This window comes from Notothenia rossii, assembly GCF_949606895.1.
Source record: "Notothenia rossii genome assembly, chromosome: 3".
In the NCBI taxonomy this organism is placed as follows: domain Eukaryota; kingdom Metazoa; phylum Chordata; class Actinopteri; order Perciformes; family Nototheniidae; genus Notothenia; species Notothenia rossii.
Genome location: NC_136901.1, coordinates 18018218 through 18034633, shown reverse-complemented (window position 1 = coordinate 18034633; position 16416 = coordinate 18018218). Strand labels below are relative to the sequence as shown.

The 16416-nt window shown below is 39.4% G+C and overlaps 1 protein-coding gene across 1 annotated transcript; it reads left to right on the top strand.

Annotated features, from left to right (window-relative positions):
• Positions 1-5876: 5876 nt before the first annotated feature.
• Positions 5877-14839, top strand: LOC307033786 (calcitonin gene-related peptide type 1 receptor-like). The gene is made up of 13 exons (XM_079672397.1): positions 5877-6018; positions 6966-7043; positions 7871-8021; positions 8104-8211; positions 8768-8880; positions 8972-9063; positions 10532-10658; positions 10743-10896; positions 11534-11594; positions 11679-11745; positions 11830-12048; positions 12211-12252; positions 13063-14839. Exons 2-13 carry the CDS (start codon positions 6993-6995, stop codon positions 13267-13269), a joined length of 1392 nt encoding a protein of 463 aa, XP_079528523.1. The 5' UTR covers positions 5877-6018; positions 6966-6992; the 3' UTR covers positions 13270-14839.
• The last annotated feature ends 1577 nt before the right edge of the window (positions 14840-16416 follow it).

The window sequence follows — 16416 nt, the reverse complement described above, 5'->3', positions numbered from 1 at the left end:
CATTGTGCAGACTTCTCATTATTCAAATTGCTGTGTGTTTATCACGACTCCAAAAAGTTCCAGCGCTGGGTTCTCTCTGAGCGGCCCCTTTTCCACCAAACCAGTTCCAGTTCTAGCTGATAGTAGATATGTGTATATACATGTATACTATGTATATACAGTTTAAGCCTATATTCCTCCTACTGCAGTATTCTTTACCTTTTTAAAGAACATTTGTAATTATCCTGAATTTTGTATATTGTAGTGTATAGTTTAATGTTGAACACACTGCTCCTATAACAAAATATCCATCTATCTATTTATCTACAGAATATCTATCTATCTACTGGTCAGAGCCACTGGAAAGGCAGGAGGCCAACTTCCTTTCACTGGTTGTCCAAGTGGGGCGGTTATAAATGACATGTCCATCCAGGGGGAAGGGGTTGGACTTCCTCAGGATCGTCAGTGTGGAACTAAAGTGGGTAACCATGCCACCTTTTAAACCTTCACCTGGCTGCTATATCGCTAAACTGTTACTGCTACTGGATGTCCATCTTGTAAATTGTGTAATTGTTATAGAGATATTAACCCAGATGTTTGTACTCACGGTGAAACAGATGTTACATGACATGTAAATGTTCTGGAAAGTCCGTTACAGCTTTAGCCTTTATTTTATCTCATGAAGTCCCTAAGTGACACACACTGAAGAGTCTGGGTCATGGAAACATTTAAGATTAACTTCGACCTCCGGGGTCTTACTATAGTATGGAGGAGTGGATTGAGCAGTGCCTATCTCCAGAAAAAAAAAAAGCACCTAAACTACGACATGCAGAGCTACGTGAAGAGAAGGTAGACCAACTGGAAAAGTAGCACCATTCAAAAGCTTTCTGACGCGGGTCTTGAAACAAAGCAGAGAAAGTATGACTGTTAGTGGCCACAGGTGCGAAAGCTCTCTCCAGAGCTACTGGAAGCCGAGTCTCGGGGACCAGAGAAAGATGAGCAATATTCTCGCCACGCCAAGCAACAGCCTAGAACAACCTCAACCTATACAAGTGACTACGTAAGCCATGCTACTGATGCTGGACAGGTTTTCAGTGGGTGCACAATAAACGGTAACTTTTTGAACTTTTTGAACGGACGTCCCATTGCTCTTAATATGGTTTGAGGTTGCTGTTGAAAATGGCTCAGAGTTGTCGGATGTGAGGGAAGGGAGACAGAGTGGAATTGTCAATGGTGGGGGAGGGGTTGTTGTTATTGTTGTTGGTGAGGGATTTGGGACCTTTGTGGTTTAAATTCTACAATAAGTGAAACACACAAATCAAAAGACATCAAATGTTTGTAGCACATACACTCATGACTTCCACTTTCTGACCTGAAACATCTGCTGGTGACAGGGCATAAAATCTGTCGACACAATGCTGCTAATCCACATTTCCACATCATTTCCGTTGTGTTTGATGAAATGTCCTCTTCTGTGAATATCAGGACATTTGAATCTAATTTGACAACATCCTCACATCCGTACAAGTGGTTTCCTTTAAGCTGTTTTGGGACTGATAATGTTCATGGGGTCATGTTCTGGCCAATAGCGCCACAAAAGTCCTGAAACATGACTGTAGTGAAACCTTTTCATGAGGGGTGGGAATTACCTGGCTCCCCACGATACGATACTATCGCGATACTTAAGCCACGATGCGATAGTATTGCGATACAATGTATTGCGATGTTGCAAATCACATGGGTCATATCCATGTCCGTCTTCCCTTCCTGGTTAAAAAATGTATTTGCAATTTGAATAGTTTATGTAAATAAGTTATAATCCATTGTGTGTTCTTTGAACCTGAAAAGGAGATGGCATTGTTTTTGTTACTTTCATTGCAATTGTATACATGTCTTAACGTAACTTCCTGTTTTATATACGACCATCTTTCGGAGGGATATGCTACAGTTTATATACAAAAAAGAATAACACGGAAAGTATCGCGATACTATGCTGTATCGATTACGTCCCCCACCCCTAATTTTCAGCAACCAGTAATCCATGGAGCACTTTCAAGATCTGTGTCTCTACAAGTCCATGCTGAAATGAATCTGGAGCAGAAGTATTTTTTTAACATTGCATGTCAACAGGAGAACATTTACAGTACAACGGTGGGTCAGCTGTTTGAAAAAAGAAATAAGCATAACATAGCGGCATACATAAGACAGGTTCAAAGGGAATTTTCAATGTGCAAAGATTCAGAACCAATCTTTTAACAATGTATCACTACTCAGTATAAAGAGGCTACTCAATATACAGAGGCTACTCAGTATTGGCATATCCAGCCATGCAGTGGGGTGGTTTGTGAACTACCTCTCTGAAAGATCCCAATGTTTTCACTTTGATGGGCTTCTGAGTGGTTAAACATTACTAATGGTGTTCCTCAAGGTTCTATTTTAGGTCCACTTTTATTCTCCATATATATCAACAGTTTAGGTGAAAATGTGGATGAAGCTACTTTACATTTCTATGTGGACGATACCGTGATGTACTGTGCAGGTCCCTCCATTCAGGAGGCGGTTGTTAAATTACAGGCTGTTTTTAACATTATTCAGACTCAGCTCTCTGAACTAAAGCTTCTTTTAAGTGTGGATAAAACCAAGATAATGCTCTTTTCAAAAGCTAAAAAGACACCAGAGCCTGTTTAAGGAACAAAACTTGAAGTTGTTGCCTGTTACAAATACCTTGGTATCTGGCTTGATGATTGTCTCTCTTTTAAACTTCATGTCAATAACCTGCTTAAAAAACTGAGGGTTAGGCTAGGTTTCTTTTTCAGGAACAAGTCCTGTTTCTCGCTTGAGGCCAGGAAAAGGCTAGTCACTGTGACCTTTTTACCTGTGCTGGACTATGGTGATCTGATGTATATGAATGCACCTGCCAACTACCTGAGCAAACTAGATGCTGCGTATCATAGTGCTCTGAGATTTGTCACAAATTGTAAAGCACTTACAAATCACTGTACACTGTATACCAAGGCAGGTTTACCATCACTCACTGTACGGAGGCTCAGTCACTGGTACACTTTTATCTATAAAGCTATGTTGGGCAAACTCCCGTATTATATCTGTTCATTGATAAAGCAGAAAGTTGCAAGCAGCTATTGTCTGCGATCACAGGATATAGTCTTGTTAGATGTGCCAAGGGTAAGGACTGTCTTAGGGAAGACAGCTTGTATGTGCGCAGCTCCACTTGCTTGGAACAGTCTACAGGCAAAATTGAAATTGAGCATTTTTATTTCTCTGAATGTATTTAAGGCACGTCTAAATGAAATGCTTTCTGACACTCTGGGTATTTGTAAATGTTGAATATGTAAATATGATATCCTCTGTTGTTTGTTTGTATGTTGTTTTTATGTTTCATCTGGAACTAAATGATGCAGGTCTCCCTTGTAAATGAGATCGATGATCTCAAGGGACCAATCTGTTTAAATAAAGGTTTGAAATGGAATGAAATGAACATAATAAAGATACCAGGGAGGGGCATATTATTGAATCAAAATAAACTGCTGAAAACAAATGGGGCTTTGGATAAAACTATTATTAAAATGTGTAATTTTTGTATTTATTTAGAATCTAGCTTGGTACTTCAGATATACCTTTTATAATAGTGTCTACTTTCATCCCTCCTTACATTACGTTACTTAAATGACATGCATTTAGCAATGAATTTCCTTCATGGTTTAGATTTGATTCTTTATTTGAAATACATTTCTTTTTTGAATACAGTAGGTGAACACCTTATTTATTTAACACAAACACAGTCTATGCTTTTGATGAATGTATTCATCTTAAACAGCGTTTGGAAACTAAACTGTTCCTACATTTTGTTCATGATACTATAACATATAAAGACCAGCAGAGGGCACCGCTGCTGAGGAATGTAAACTGTTGCGCATTAGTCTCCAATTTCAAGTTCAGTCATTCAGTGAAAATAACCCTTTTTTGATATAGTATAGTTTATTTATAGTAATACATAATAGCCAGTCTGTAATCTTGTAGGATTGGCACTTTTTGTAACTGGAATATTCTCATTATTACTATAATAAACACTTTACACTTTTAATTTACTGTTTTACAATCGGTTCATATCTTTTTGTATGCATGAATATAACTGTTGACTGCATTCCTCTTTACACCTCTGTATGAAGATAACTTTATTCTAAAATGTATTTCTGTTGATATTTTTGGAAAATGTTTGCACCGATTCATTTCTGAGATTCTCACTTTTACTTTGGTGATTTTCTTTGTTTTCACATGGGCTATCTGATGAGCACTGTTAGAGCTTAGGATTCATTATAAGACAGATTCAAAATCAGAATGCCTTTATTTGTCCCTCAGAGGGGAAATGTGTTACAGCAGAGCCAAAGACAGCTTAATATCAACTAAGAAGCAAAAGTACACTATTTAGTAAATACACATCCTGTAACAGTTCTGAGATATAGCAGCCAGGTTTATATTGAACAGTTATTAACGGCATATATATATATATATATATATATATATATATATATATATATATATATATATATACAGTATATATATATATATATATATATATATATATTACATATCATTTGTCTTTCACAAATACACATATTGTGTTGTTATGTGTAGGGGTCTACCAGGGACCATGACGGTTATATAGTCTGTGTAGGGGTCTACCAGGGACCATGACGGTTATATAGTCTGTGTAGGGGTCTACCAGGGACCATGATGGTTATGTAGTCTGTGTAGGGGTCTACCAGGGACCATGATGGTTATATAGTCTGTGTAGGGGTCTACCAGGGACCATGATGGTTATATAGTCTGTGTAGGGGTCTACCAGGGACCATGGTGGTTATATAGTCTGTGTAGGGGTCTACCAGGGACCATGGTGGTTATATAGTCTGTGTAGGGGTCTACCAGGGACCATGGTGGTTGTATAGTCTGTTTAGGGGTCTACCAGGTACCATGATGGTTAAATAGTGTGTGTAGGGGTCTACCAGGAACCATGATGGTTATATAGTGTGTGTAGGGGTCTACCAGGGACCATGATGGTTATATAGTCTGTGTAGGGGTCTACCAGGGACCATGGTGGTTATATAGTCTGTGTAGGGGTCTACCAGGGACCATGATGGTTATATAGTCTGTGTAGGGGTCTACCAGGGACCATGATGGTTGTATAGGGGCCTACCAGGGACCATGATGGTTATATAGTGTGTATAGGGGCCTACCAGGGACCATGATGGTTATATAGTCTGTGTAGGGGTCTACCAGGGACCATGATGGTTATATAGTCTGTGTAGGGGTCTACCAGGGACCATGATGGTTATATAGTCTGTGTAGGGGTCTACCAGGGACCATGATGGTTATATAGTGTGTGTAGGGGTCTACCAGGGACCATGATGGTTATATAATCTGTGTAGGGGTCTACCAGGGACCACGATGGTTATATAGTCTGTGTAGGGGTCTACCAGGGACCATGATGGTTATATAATCTGTGTAGGGGTCTACCAGGGACCATGATGGTTATATAGTCTGACCGCTGCTCAGTATTTATTGGTTATATGATAAGAAAGTCCTTGAAACATATCCGTAGTATTTCTTTCTGCCATGTAAATCAGTTCCCCAATGTGCAACAATATTCATAACCATGACAGCTATAGATGAAATATGTCAACAGAAAAACAAGCATTGTATATGATTCAAAGTCTCTAGAGATCCTCAGCTGGGACACTAAAGTTCACTATCAAATATCATACATAATATAAAGGATACGGTGTAATGTCATCAACCCTTTGTGACGGACCTTCGTTTGAAGGGATGTCCTCTATCTGTGATGTCATCCTGAGCTCAGTCAGCTCTCCTCTGATCAGTGACTCTCTGACTCTGTTGTGAAACACATGCACTCAAGGATTACTCCAAAGGAAGTCTTGGAAACAGCTATTCTTTCCCTGCGAAGGTAAACTCTCCGACTAAAGGAACAATCTTCAAATAGTGGAAAAAGTAGCTCCTGTGAAGGTACGTTTGCAACAGTTTCTCAGCATGTAGACTGTGATTGCTGTTGGAACACTCTTATGGCGCTCAGAAAGGGGAAGTGTTCATTTGTGAATGTCTTTTTGAACTGTTTATGCTTATGTGGACATAAGCCCTTGATATATATTTGTATCTGACAGGTCTACACTGAAAAAGAGATCGATGATCCCAATGGGACCACCTGGTTAAATAAAGGTTTAATAAAGAAATCTCTACAAAACATTAACAAATATGACATTCTAATAATATATCCCCTTTCAAACATATGAAACAACCACTTACAGTACATGTACTCACTTGCTCACAGAGTATCATGATATATTGCTTTTTGATGTATTTAATGCCAACAACGCTACATCAGATCCACATGGCAGCTCCCCTCTTAATAAAAGTGTTTGGCTCATAATGAAAACATTCCACAATACACCCATAGACTGTGATTGAGAGGGACTTCTATTTCTTAAGTAATTCAATATAATAACATTCAAACCATACCTCTGTCGATTGTTACTGCTTTGAATGCTTTTGGTTATTATTTTGATCTTTTTTTTTACCACCATTAGAACTGTTCCACCGACTGGACATTAACATTTGTATTATCATTTAAATAGATGTTCTACTTCTCATGGGGCATGCTTTTACAGCATTTGCCACGGTAATGTCTTTTGGCTAAACCTTGGTTCAACTTGCTCAACGTGCTTAATAAGCATGCAGGAAGGAAGCTGTGGGGAACAGAGGAAGCTAAAGGTCACATCTGTAACCCCTAATATCCAAAAAGGGGTGACCTGCCTTTAAAAATGAAACACCCGGGTTTGGATACATAGTTTTACTGACAATCTTTGTTTACATGACTTATGAATTTAAAATAAATGCAACATGTGAAGCATTGTTTTCTTGTACAGCTCAAGTTATAATACCTTTTGTTTTCTCAGTTACAAACTTTCCTCAGAAAATCCACGATGGAACGAAACTGCGTCATGTCTCTCCTGGTCTTTTGCACCCTCAATAAGGTATCTTAACTGTGCCATGTGTCACCTGTGCATGCTTGTTTTGCATTCTTTGCAGCTTCACCATCGACTTTTATATAATTCATTCAGTTTTAAAGGTGGAATTAGGAGTGTATTTGATGTATTTGGGCAATGCATTGTTGACATTAGAGGATAGATGATCCCCTGTGGATCCACACCGAGTCAACTGCTTCCATACATTCCATACTTGTCATTTGAAATGCATTATTTGTATTGATTAACATTTAAACCCCCCCTGATGCAGTCATTGATTTTGTATTGCCCTTCCATAAAGTTGAGTAATTTGTGAGAGAAGGATCAAAAGAAAAATGAACTAAATCACAGCAGTAGAAGCTGAGATATACACACGTTACACTAATAGTAAAAGGTTAACCTTGACCCTACACTTCCCATAATGCAACTTGGGATAGATGTTAGTTTCCCAAGTGCCCCGAAGACATTTTCTCCTACTTGAGAATCTGGACGTGCAAATGAATGATCTAGGGGGTGAGATTAAATAAATTATAACTCTTCTCACTCCTTTTCGAACACTATGTGGGACTGTTTATGTTGCTAATGCTGTTGTTGTTGTTGTTGTTGTTGTTGTTGTTGTAAATGTCACTTTGTTTTGTTTTCTCTTACATGACTATGCACTGCAAAACATTTAGTTTTTTGTAATTATTTATTTTACTTGTTCGAAGTAAAATGTATCAATCAATCAATAAATCTAAATTGTGTATTTTATCCACATAAATCCTCATGTGTTGGTGCTGGCTGGAGAGTTGCACACTAATCTCTACATCTGTGTGTGTTTCCAATTGTGTCGACAGCTGCTTGTGATGGCGACCCCTGAAGATGACCTGCTGGAGCATCTGAACCACCGTGGGGAACACCAGGCGACACGGAACCAAATCGCCACGGCCCAGTACGAGTGTTTCCAGAGGATGGTACAAGATTCCCACCGCAGAGCCAAATCAATAGGTGAGAGATCAGATCCTAGGACTGATTTTGATCTCCCATATTTAGTCACTCTAACATATCAGTGTGTGTCTTTCGTGAGCAGGGCCAGTGTGCAACACCACCTGGGATGGGTGGCTGTGCTGGGATGAAACTGAAGCCGGACCAACAGAGCAGAGATGTCCGGACTACTATAAAGATTTTGATCCTCATGGTACAGTTATATGACTAACTTCAAATAGTTAAAGGTCACCTATCATGCAAAATGCACTTTTTGATGTCTTTTATACATAAATATGTGTCCCCGGTGTGTAAGGAGAGTCCCAAAGTGTCAGAAAATACAATCCTCTCTCACCGCTTGCATGCGGACGCTCCAAAGGGGCGTGGCCAGCAGCAGCTCGGTTAGATTTAAAGGGCCAGACCCAGAATCAGCACTTTAGTAACAAGGCTGAAATAGAAAAACAACAACCTTATTCCCACTTTTTTAAAGTGCATTCTCACAGTTTTTAAGAATAAAACGTCTTTAGGAGTTTAGACGGTGAAGCTCTTCGGCTATCCTTCTGATTTTGGTTGAGAAAACGTGACCTTTACTCCTTTTCTTAGATGAATATCAATGCCACTCTTATGTCCTTTAGCTTAGCATAAAACAGACAGGATGGCAGGGGGAAACAGCCAGTCTTTACATCTCATCTAATTTCCTATTATATTTCATTTGCTTAATCCAAACACAAACATAAATGTAATTTTGGTTGTTGCAAATGTGTTCACAGCAATGGCCTCCAAGGTGTGCTCAGAAACGGGCGAGTGGGGACGCCACCCCGAGAGCAACAGGACGTGGACCAACTTCACAATCTGCCATGCCAACACCACGCATCACGGGAGAGTAAGGAGGAATAAAGACATTATACTAATTATATAAAGCAGCTTTTACTATTATTTTATGATTGAGATTACTATTCTTTGTTTTCTTGCAGCAGGCAATGACTCACTTCTATCTTGTTATGATTGGTCACGGCTTGTCGCTGGTCTCACTGCTCATATCGTTAGGAATATTCTTCCATTTTAAGTAAGTATTATATTGTGCTAATGTTTTAAAGGTCACCAAAATCCAATTTGTCATGTCTTTCATTCATAAATATGTGTCCCCTCAGTGTAAAGAAATTCTGAAAGTTTCAGGAAAAAAGATTCTCTCTCTTTTTGTCCTGATCCATTTATATATAACTTATCACCTGAATCTCCTCCTAGAGCACCATTAGGCGCTTTCACACCGGAGTTCTTTTCCCAGGAATAGTTCCGATAGTTCCTGGGATTTTGCGTTCACACCAAAAGGTTCTGGAACTATAACTTTTTTTTGCGAACCTTTTCACCCCTTTTTAGTCCCTGCTAGAGAGGTGGTACTTTCCTGAGGAGGAAAAGGTTCCAATTTCTGATTGGCTGGGCGAACTGCAAACCACGCCCCGTAAAACTCGGAAAGGTTTTGTGAAGCCGCCATTGTATTTGCTGGCATTAGCATTATTATTAGCATTAGCATTAGCCTAGCGAACCAACGGAGAGAGAATAACTTCTGGCAACATAAAAGAAAACATGGGAGCGGTGGAGATGAGGAGGTGTTGGCGTTCTGGCGATTTACTTGGAAAGGGAGTCCCAGAAGCTTCTACTGAAGCCAGTCCCAAACTCCGGGGACTTCCGTGAAGTTGTTTGCGGCCTGCCAGTAAACCCAAAGCAGAAGAAGAAGAAGTGACGTCAGCGGCTTCATTTGCTAATCCTCCCTCAGGGACTTATTCCGGTGTGAACGCGATCTGTACGGCAAAGTACTTGGTGTGAAAGCGCCTATTGTGTTATTTGTAACCAAATATCCCCCAGAGGGGCGTGGCCAGCAGCAGCTCATTAGCATTTAAAGCTACAGACACAGAATCAGCACTTTTGAAACAGGACTGAAACAGAGGGGATTGTCTTGTATTCTATTTATGAATTTGTGTTTGTATGTATTTGTGTATGTACATATGTATATATATAAATATATAGAGACCATTCTCCTAACTTCTTCCGACCCCTTTTCGTGTAATTAGTTAAAGCTTTGTTGTTTATTGATATCAGACAATGATACTACAGATTATTCAATAATTGATTAAATATTTCGTTTTGTTATTGGATTCATTTGTATAGTACTGTATCATGTCTGTATCATCTTTTGTTTCATTTGTATTTTCTTTGGTTTTACACGCTCGAAAAAAATAAAATAAACAATAAATAAACAATGGGATGCTAAAATGCACGATCTGTTTGGTATTTCGAGCCAAACACTTCAGAGACATGTTTTGTGTATAACTGAGAACTATAATACATTGATGAAAAAGAGTATAATAGGGGACCTTTAATGAGAGTTTTTGAGTTGTAGGCTTCAGATAAATACTGTAACTTATCAAAAGGCAGCCAGGTTTGATTGGACACGAGTCAGCTTTTAGATTCTCCTAAAAGTATCTCTTAACATTTCTTATGGATAATTTATCAACATTTACATCCGCTGCCCTCAGGAGTCTGAGCTGCCAGAGGATAACGCTCCACAAAAACCTCTTCCTCTCATTCGTGCTGAACTCCATCATCACTGTTGTCTGGCTTACAACCGTGGTAAAGAAACAGGGACACACGTACAACGATTCTGTGAGTGATCCCACTTTCTAAATCCTACCAACATTGTTTTAAATCATTGAAAACATGAAGACTGATTTTTATTTTCCCTTCTAGGTATGCTGCAAGCTGCTAATGTTCATCCACCTGTATCTGCTGAGCTGTAACTACTTCTGGATGCTGTGTGAGGGCATCTACCTCCACACCCTGATTGTGGTTGCGGTGTTTGCAGAAAAACAACACCTCGTGTGGTACTACCTGCTAGGCTGGGGTACGTAAAGACACAGAGAGATTTACTCAACCTCTCAACTTAAGTACAATTTTGTACTTTGATTCATGATGTGAAATGTAATCAACTCTTAAATCAGACTTTAGTTCCACCTGGAGAAATTCACAAGCTGCAGTATACAAAGTCATTCAAACTAGCTGCACCATCTTTACCAACTTTGATGCTTTTTAATGCATCAATAATTATAAAACATATCATATATATTATCCTGAAATGGACCAATCTGCACAATGACTACTTTTGCTTTTGGTACTTTAACTATATTTTGAATACAGGACCTTTACTTGTAACAGAGTACTCTGTGGTACTTCTACTTTGACTTAAGTTACAGATCTGAATACTTCTACTTTGACTTAAGTACAAGATCTTAGTACTTATCCCACCTCTGCATAAAGACATATTTATGCACTGTTACAGTCAAATGGCTCCCTGAACATCTGTTGTTGTGTGCTCATTGAACTTCCAACCCAGAAGCCTTTTAGCGTTTTTTGGAGCATAGAGGCCTGAGGGGCGGAGCTTTATAGGCTTTAGTGAGGGGAGTGGTCTGTACTTGATTGACAGTCCAGGTGGTGATGCAGGTCAGGAGGATTGCCATAAATGTTCCCGTTGCATTCTGCAGGTTTTCCACTCGTGCCGACGGTGATACATTCGATAGCGCGCTACTCCTTCTACAACGACAAGTGAGTCTTTTCAATTATGATGACCATTTCGAAATAAATCGTAAAGTTGTGTGTTTTATGATAATGTGATGTATGCTTTTGCAGATGTTGGGTCAGCTCAGATACCTCCTTGCTGTACATTATCCATGGCCCCATCTGTGCAGCATTGGTGGTAAGAAATCCTGATTTACTGACCCACTAAAGACTTACTTCTGCCAAGACTGTTATTTGGGTTGTAACCACTTTTGGTTTCCAGGTGAATCTTTTCTTCCTGCTGAATATCGTTCGGGTTCTTATCACAAAGCTGAGAGTGACGCATCAGGCCGAGTCCAGCCTCTACATGCGGGCGGTGAGAGCAACGCTCATCCTCATCCCCCTCCTCGGCATCCAGTTCGTGTTGCTCCCCTACAAGCCCCAAGATCACTGGGTCTCTGAGATCTACCTGTACGTCATGGAGATCCTCATGCACTACCAGGTAATTGTGCCAATAAAAATCACTAGTGCATTATATAACGATCCATGCTCTTGTTGCATAACTGTCCAACGGCAATATCCTCAATAATACTGTTGTTAAAAGTGACCTTTCTAGAATAAGAGCATGAATATGTGGCTTAAGGGATCTTGTGTATCTTTGCAGGGTCTCTTGGTTTCTACAATTTTCTGCTTCTTTAACGGAGAGGTGAGCATTGAGCTTGATTCAGCATTACATTTGTCCGATGCTGTGTAACATTTGTTGTGTTTATATCACATACACAAGCATGAAATGGAATATAAAAGAGGAGATGACCTCCGTGACCTTAAAGCTCACCTATTATGCTATATTTGAAAAATATATTATAGGGCCATATCTTTACAAAACATGTATTTGTATTTGTCATACCCCTTTATTTCAGTCATGTTACTAAATTCTGGTTCTGGGTCTGGCCCTTTAAATGTAACCGAGCTGCTGCTGGCGACGCACCTGTAGAGCATCCAAGCAGTGAGCTCTGTGAAGAGAAGGCTGTCTACCAGCAGAAACTCAGCTAAACGCTGCCGTCATTAAACGCCATATTATGTTCCAAACCACATCAAGGATTATTTCTGAAACAGTATGGAGCTCAAACGCTTTCTCTCTCGTGGGTTTACCACAACCTTTTATATCCTGCTTCTTTACACATACTCTCTCCAGTACAGGTTAGCTCTGAGGGTTAGCGATGCTTGCTAATGTAAACACAGACCATATTACTTCCAAAACACGTTGCACATTGTTTCTGATACAGTCTCCTTACACACCGGGGACACATATTTATTTAAAAAGACATCAAAAAGTGCATTTTGCACAATAGGTGACCATTAATACTGGCTACATGCCTAGATGGACGCTTCAATGATGGATATGAATGCACCAAAAATGTATTATAGATGGTCTTTGCTTAATGTTTTCCTAAAGATAACATGGAATGTGAATAGTGCAATCTTTGACCGCCTTCTTCTGCGCCTCTTCCTGCAGGTTCAGAGCGTTCTGCGGAGGAATTGGAACCAGCAGCGGATGCAGTTTTCAGGCACGTTTGCCAACGCCGACTTCTTCCGCTCGGCTTCCTATGTGGCGTCGTCGCTCACAGAGGTCCACCGCTGCTACAGCATTGAGAGCCACACCGAGCACATGAACGGCAAGAGCTACTCAGACATCTTCAGATCGGAAAGCCCTTTCGTGTGACGGAGACACGTGAGACACCGTTTCTTTGACCTCTACCACGATGTTACCAAGATTGACGTCTTCTTGGAGTGTTACTACTGTTCATGGGAGATGAATACAAACTTTGTGGTTGTTTTTAAATCTCTCAGCCAAAAAAACTAAATTACCCTTTTTCACAAATATTACCAAAACAGAAGGACACCTTACAAATATTCAAAGGACCCATTGCCGGACAAAAGGAAGACCCCCTGAATCTAAGGGTGTCACTGTAAAGCATTAACTTAAGGATGTCATGTTTTTCTCCATCGTGTGGATTAACTTGAAGATACCATTTTAAAATGGGCGGTTGGTGCTGTGGGAAGGTGATGCACGAAAACCCTGTTTTCACAACTCATCTCTTGATAGCAAGAGCCAGAGTTAGCAGGAACTAGCATAATGGCACACTTGAAATAGCAACAAATAAGTTGGAAAGGAAAACTTAATGCCAATCAGTCAAGAAAAGTAAAATAATTAGCATGCTTTTTGTTGTTAGACTATACAGAACTACACCAAAAAGTACAAACGCAAAAATAGAGCAAATAATTAGCTTGCTAGCTAAATGTCATTCCTGCTTTTTAACTACTTTTAATTAAATGCATGCAACTCAGAGTTTTCTATTTATGTGTAAGGTTAGAAGATAAGTCAGGCTCACTGTTCCTGCTTAATATCTGATATTCCAAAATGCTGGGGAGACTAAGATTCACAGAAGAAAATGTCTTGTGTTCTGTATGAATATGACATATGGAGGCACACAATATGAAGCCTTTAGTGAACTGTTTATACTTGGTCAGCTAAGAACACATCATTGTACAACACAACCTTTTAGAGGAATACAAAAAAAAAGAATTCAGCAGGAACTGACATGTTGATTGACTGATAAGATAAAGTTAGTCACCTTCAGTAAAATACAATGTTACTTTCCTGTGGAGTGAAGAGCTGCTGGTTTCAGCCTTTCCAAACAGGAAATACACTTTTTCACTTCCTTGACGAGGTTTTGGTGAGAAGATCAAAACCACTCTGACTGATGTGTGTTCAGTAAGACAGTGCTTAGCTTAGCTTAGCATAAAGAGCGGAAACTAAACCTTTAAATCTGAAGCACTGAATATTTTATAATGCTAAAAAACGAGTTACTATAATGTACTATAATGATTTAAAACAATTGCAAAGCTTTGAGGGGTCAGAAAGACTGGAAAAGTACTGTATAAATGACGTCCATTTCACATTTGCCATTGAGTATGCTATGTTAGCTTAGCATAAAGAGAACGCGATTTCTTCGGAAAAAAACACGTAAAAAGAATATAGCTTGGGTTTTCTACACACAGAGTCTCAATAATAATAGGGCTTGTATTAACACAGGCAACTTTGAAAGGAGAAGGACATATATTATCTAAAATATTCTAAATAAATGGTTTGAATCACAGAAGTGTGTTTTCCCATGCTGTTACACACAATCATTCTACTAATTTTCATGTTGTAACATAGTTCTGTCAGTAAGTGCTTGTTAATACTGGAGAAATAATGCTGTAAATAAAAACAAGCTGTTTTAAACTGAGATTCAGAAACAAAGAGTCACTGCCTTTGTTTTTCCTCCCTTAATGTCTTCGTAGACAAATGAAATAAAAGATCTAACTGTTTTCCTTCCCACATCATTTAATTGAGGGCGGGATTTCCTTGTGTGATCTCAGAAAACGTTACCCACTAAAATGAATATTGTTTCCAGACAAACCAGGGCGTGCTGCTGTCTGTTCCTCGTCCAGCATCCTTTATGTGACCAGGTGCAATTAGGAAGTCCCAGAGGAAAAGGGCTATATGTATTCTTTCACTGCACCGTTTATCAAACGCAAAAGAGACACTGCAAAAGCACTTAGCGTGCCACTTTCATTGTGTCTGTCTGCGGAGCCACGATGATCAAAAGCATGTGTGTGAGGGTTTGTCATTGTAGGGGATATTTAAAAGCTATATTGCATGCTTCTCATGATCTCAGTCCCAAAGGATCCCGTGTGCAGAACACTAAACATGTGTTTTTTTTACAATACAACTTTGAACATGCTTCCTGTAACACCATATGAAAGATGGTGACCTGAGTGGTTTCTAAAGGCACACTCTTCCTTTAGAACGATAGAAATCCACATGTAACAGATCTCAAGGTGTTTCTGTTGTTTACCTCACAACACCAGTCCCACCCCCCTTTTTATTTACCTCAGTGGAAATCAGAGCAGTGGATGTATTGCAGGCTTCCTGTTTCTAAGAATAACCTGCCATTGAACTGTTGGTGTGTCGGCTCTTGCCTGCTGGTAGCAAACACTTCCTCAGTCTCATGACTAACTTGTTTACTGCTTTCATTTCCGCATGCATCCACTGAATCCTAAAGCCTTTAGCCGATGTTTTGGATGTATTTCCATCATGCAACATTCTAGGTATTTCTCAGGAACGTTTCCACAGGAAAGGACTGAATTGAGCCACATGAACATGTAGACAAACCCACACCAAAGCTGCACAAGAAATGGTAGAAAACAACCGCGTAAATCAATTTGCTTTAAGAGCAATCTTCCCTCGAGCATCCAACAAAAAGTGACTCAATATTACATGTACCATTCCTGAGGAGCTCAGGCCGTCCCAAAAGCAGAAATATACACAAGGATTATGTTTTTGTGTGACAGTGTTAAACATTTCAATGTCACTCTTTCTGCTTTTTGCAGAAAGAAGTTGTGTCTTCGTAGGGACTTCATTAAAGACTATATTAAAACAATTATACAGCATAAATATGGGGTTAAGATTAGATTTTGGGACATTCAAAGGTAATTTCCACATTATAATAAAGCATCTTACCAAACACCTTTTAATGCACAAGACGTGATTCATTTCATCTTTCCAGCAACAGCAAAAGTGGTATTCTAGGAATGCAAAGAGCCAAATAGCAGCCAGTAAACCCTTCAGAGACAGATCATACGTGAGAAGGTCAATACATCATGGCTTTGATTAAATGGAGATTGATGGGAAGTGCTGCACATCGCTTACAAACAAATAAGAAGATTAGCATTAAAGCTTTATTAGTTCATCATAAAGTTAGCTGAGGAAACACAGATCCTTCGAAGGAAGAATAAATTCACTTTCCAGTAAATCCCTTTA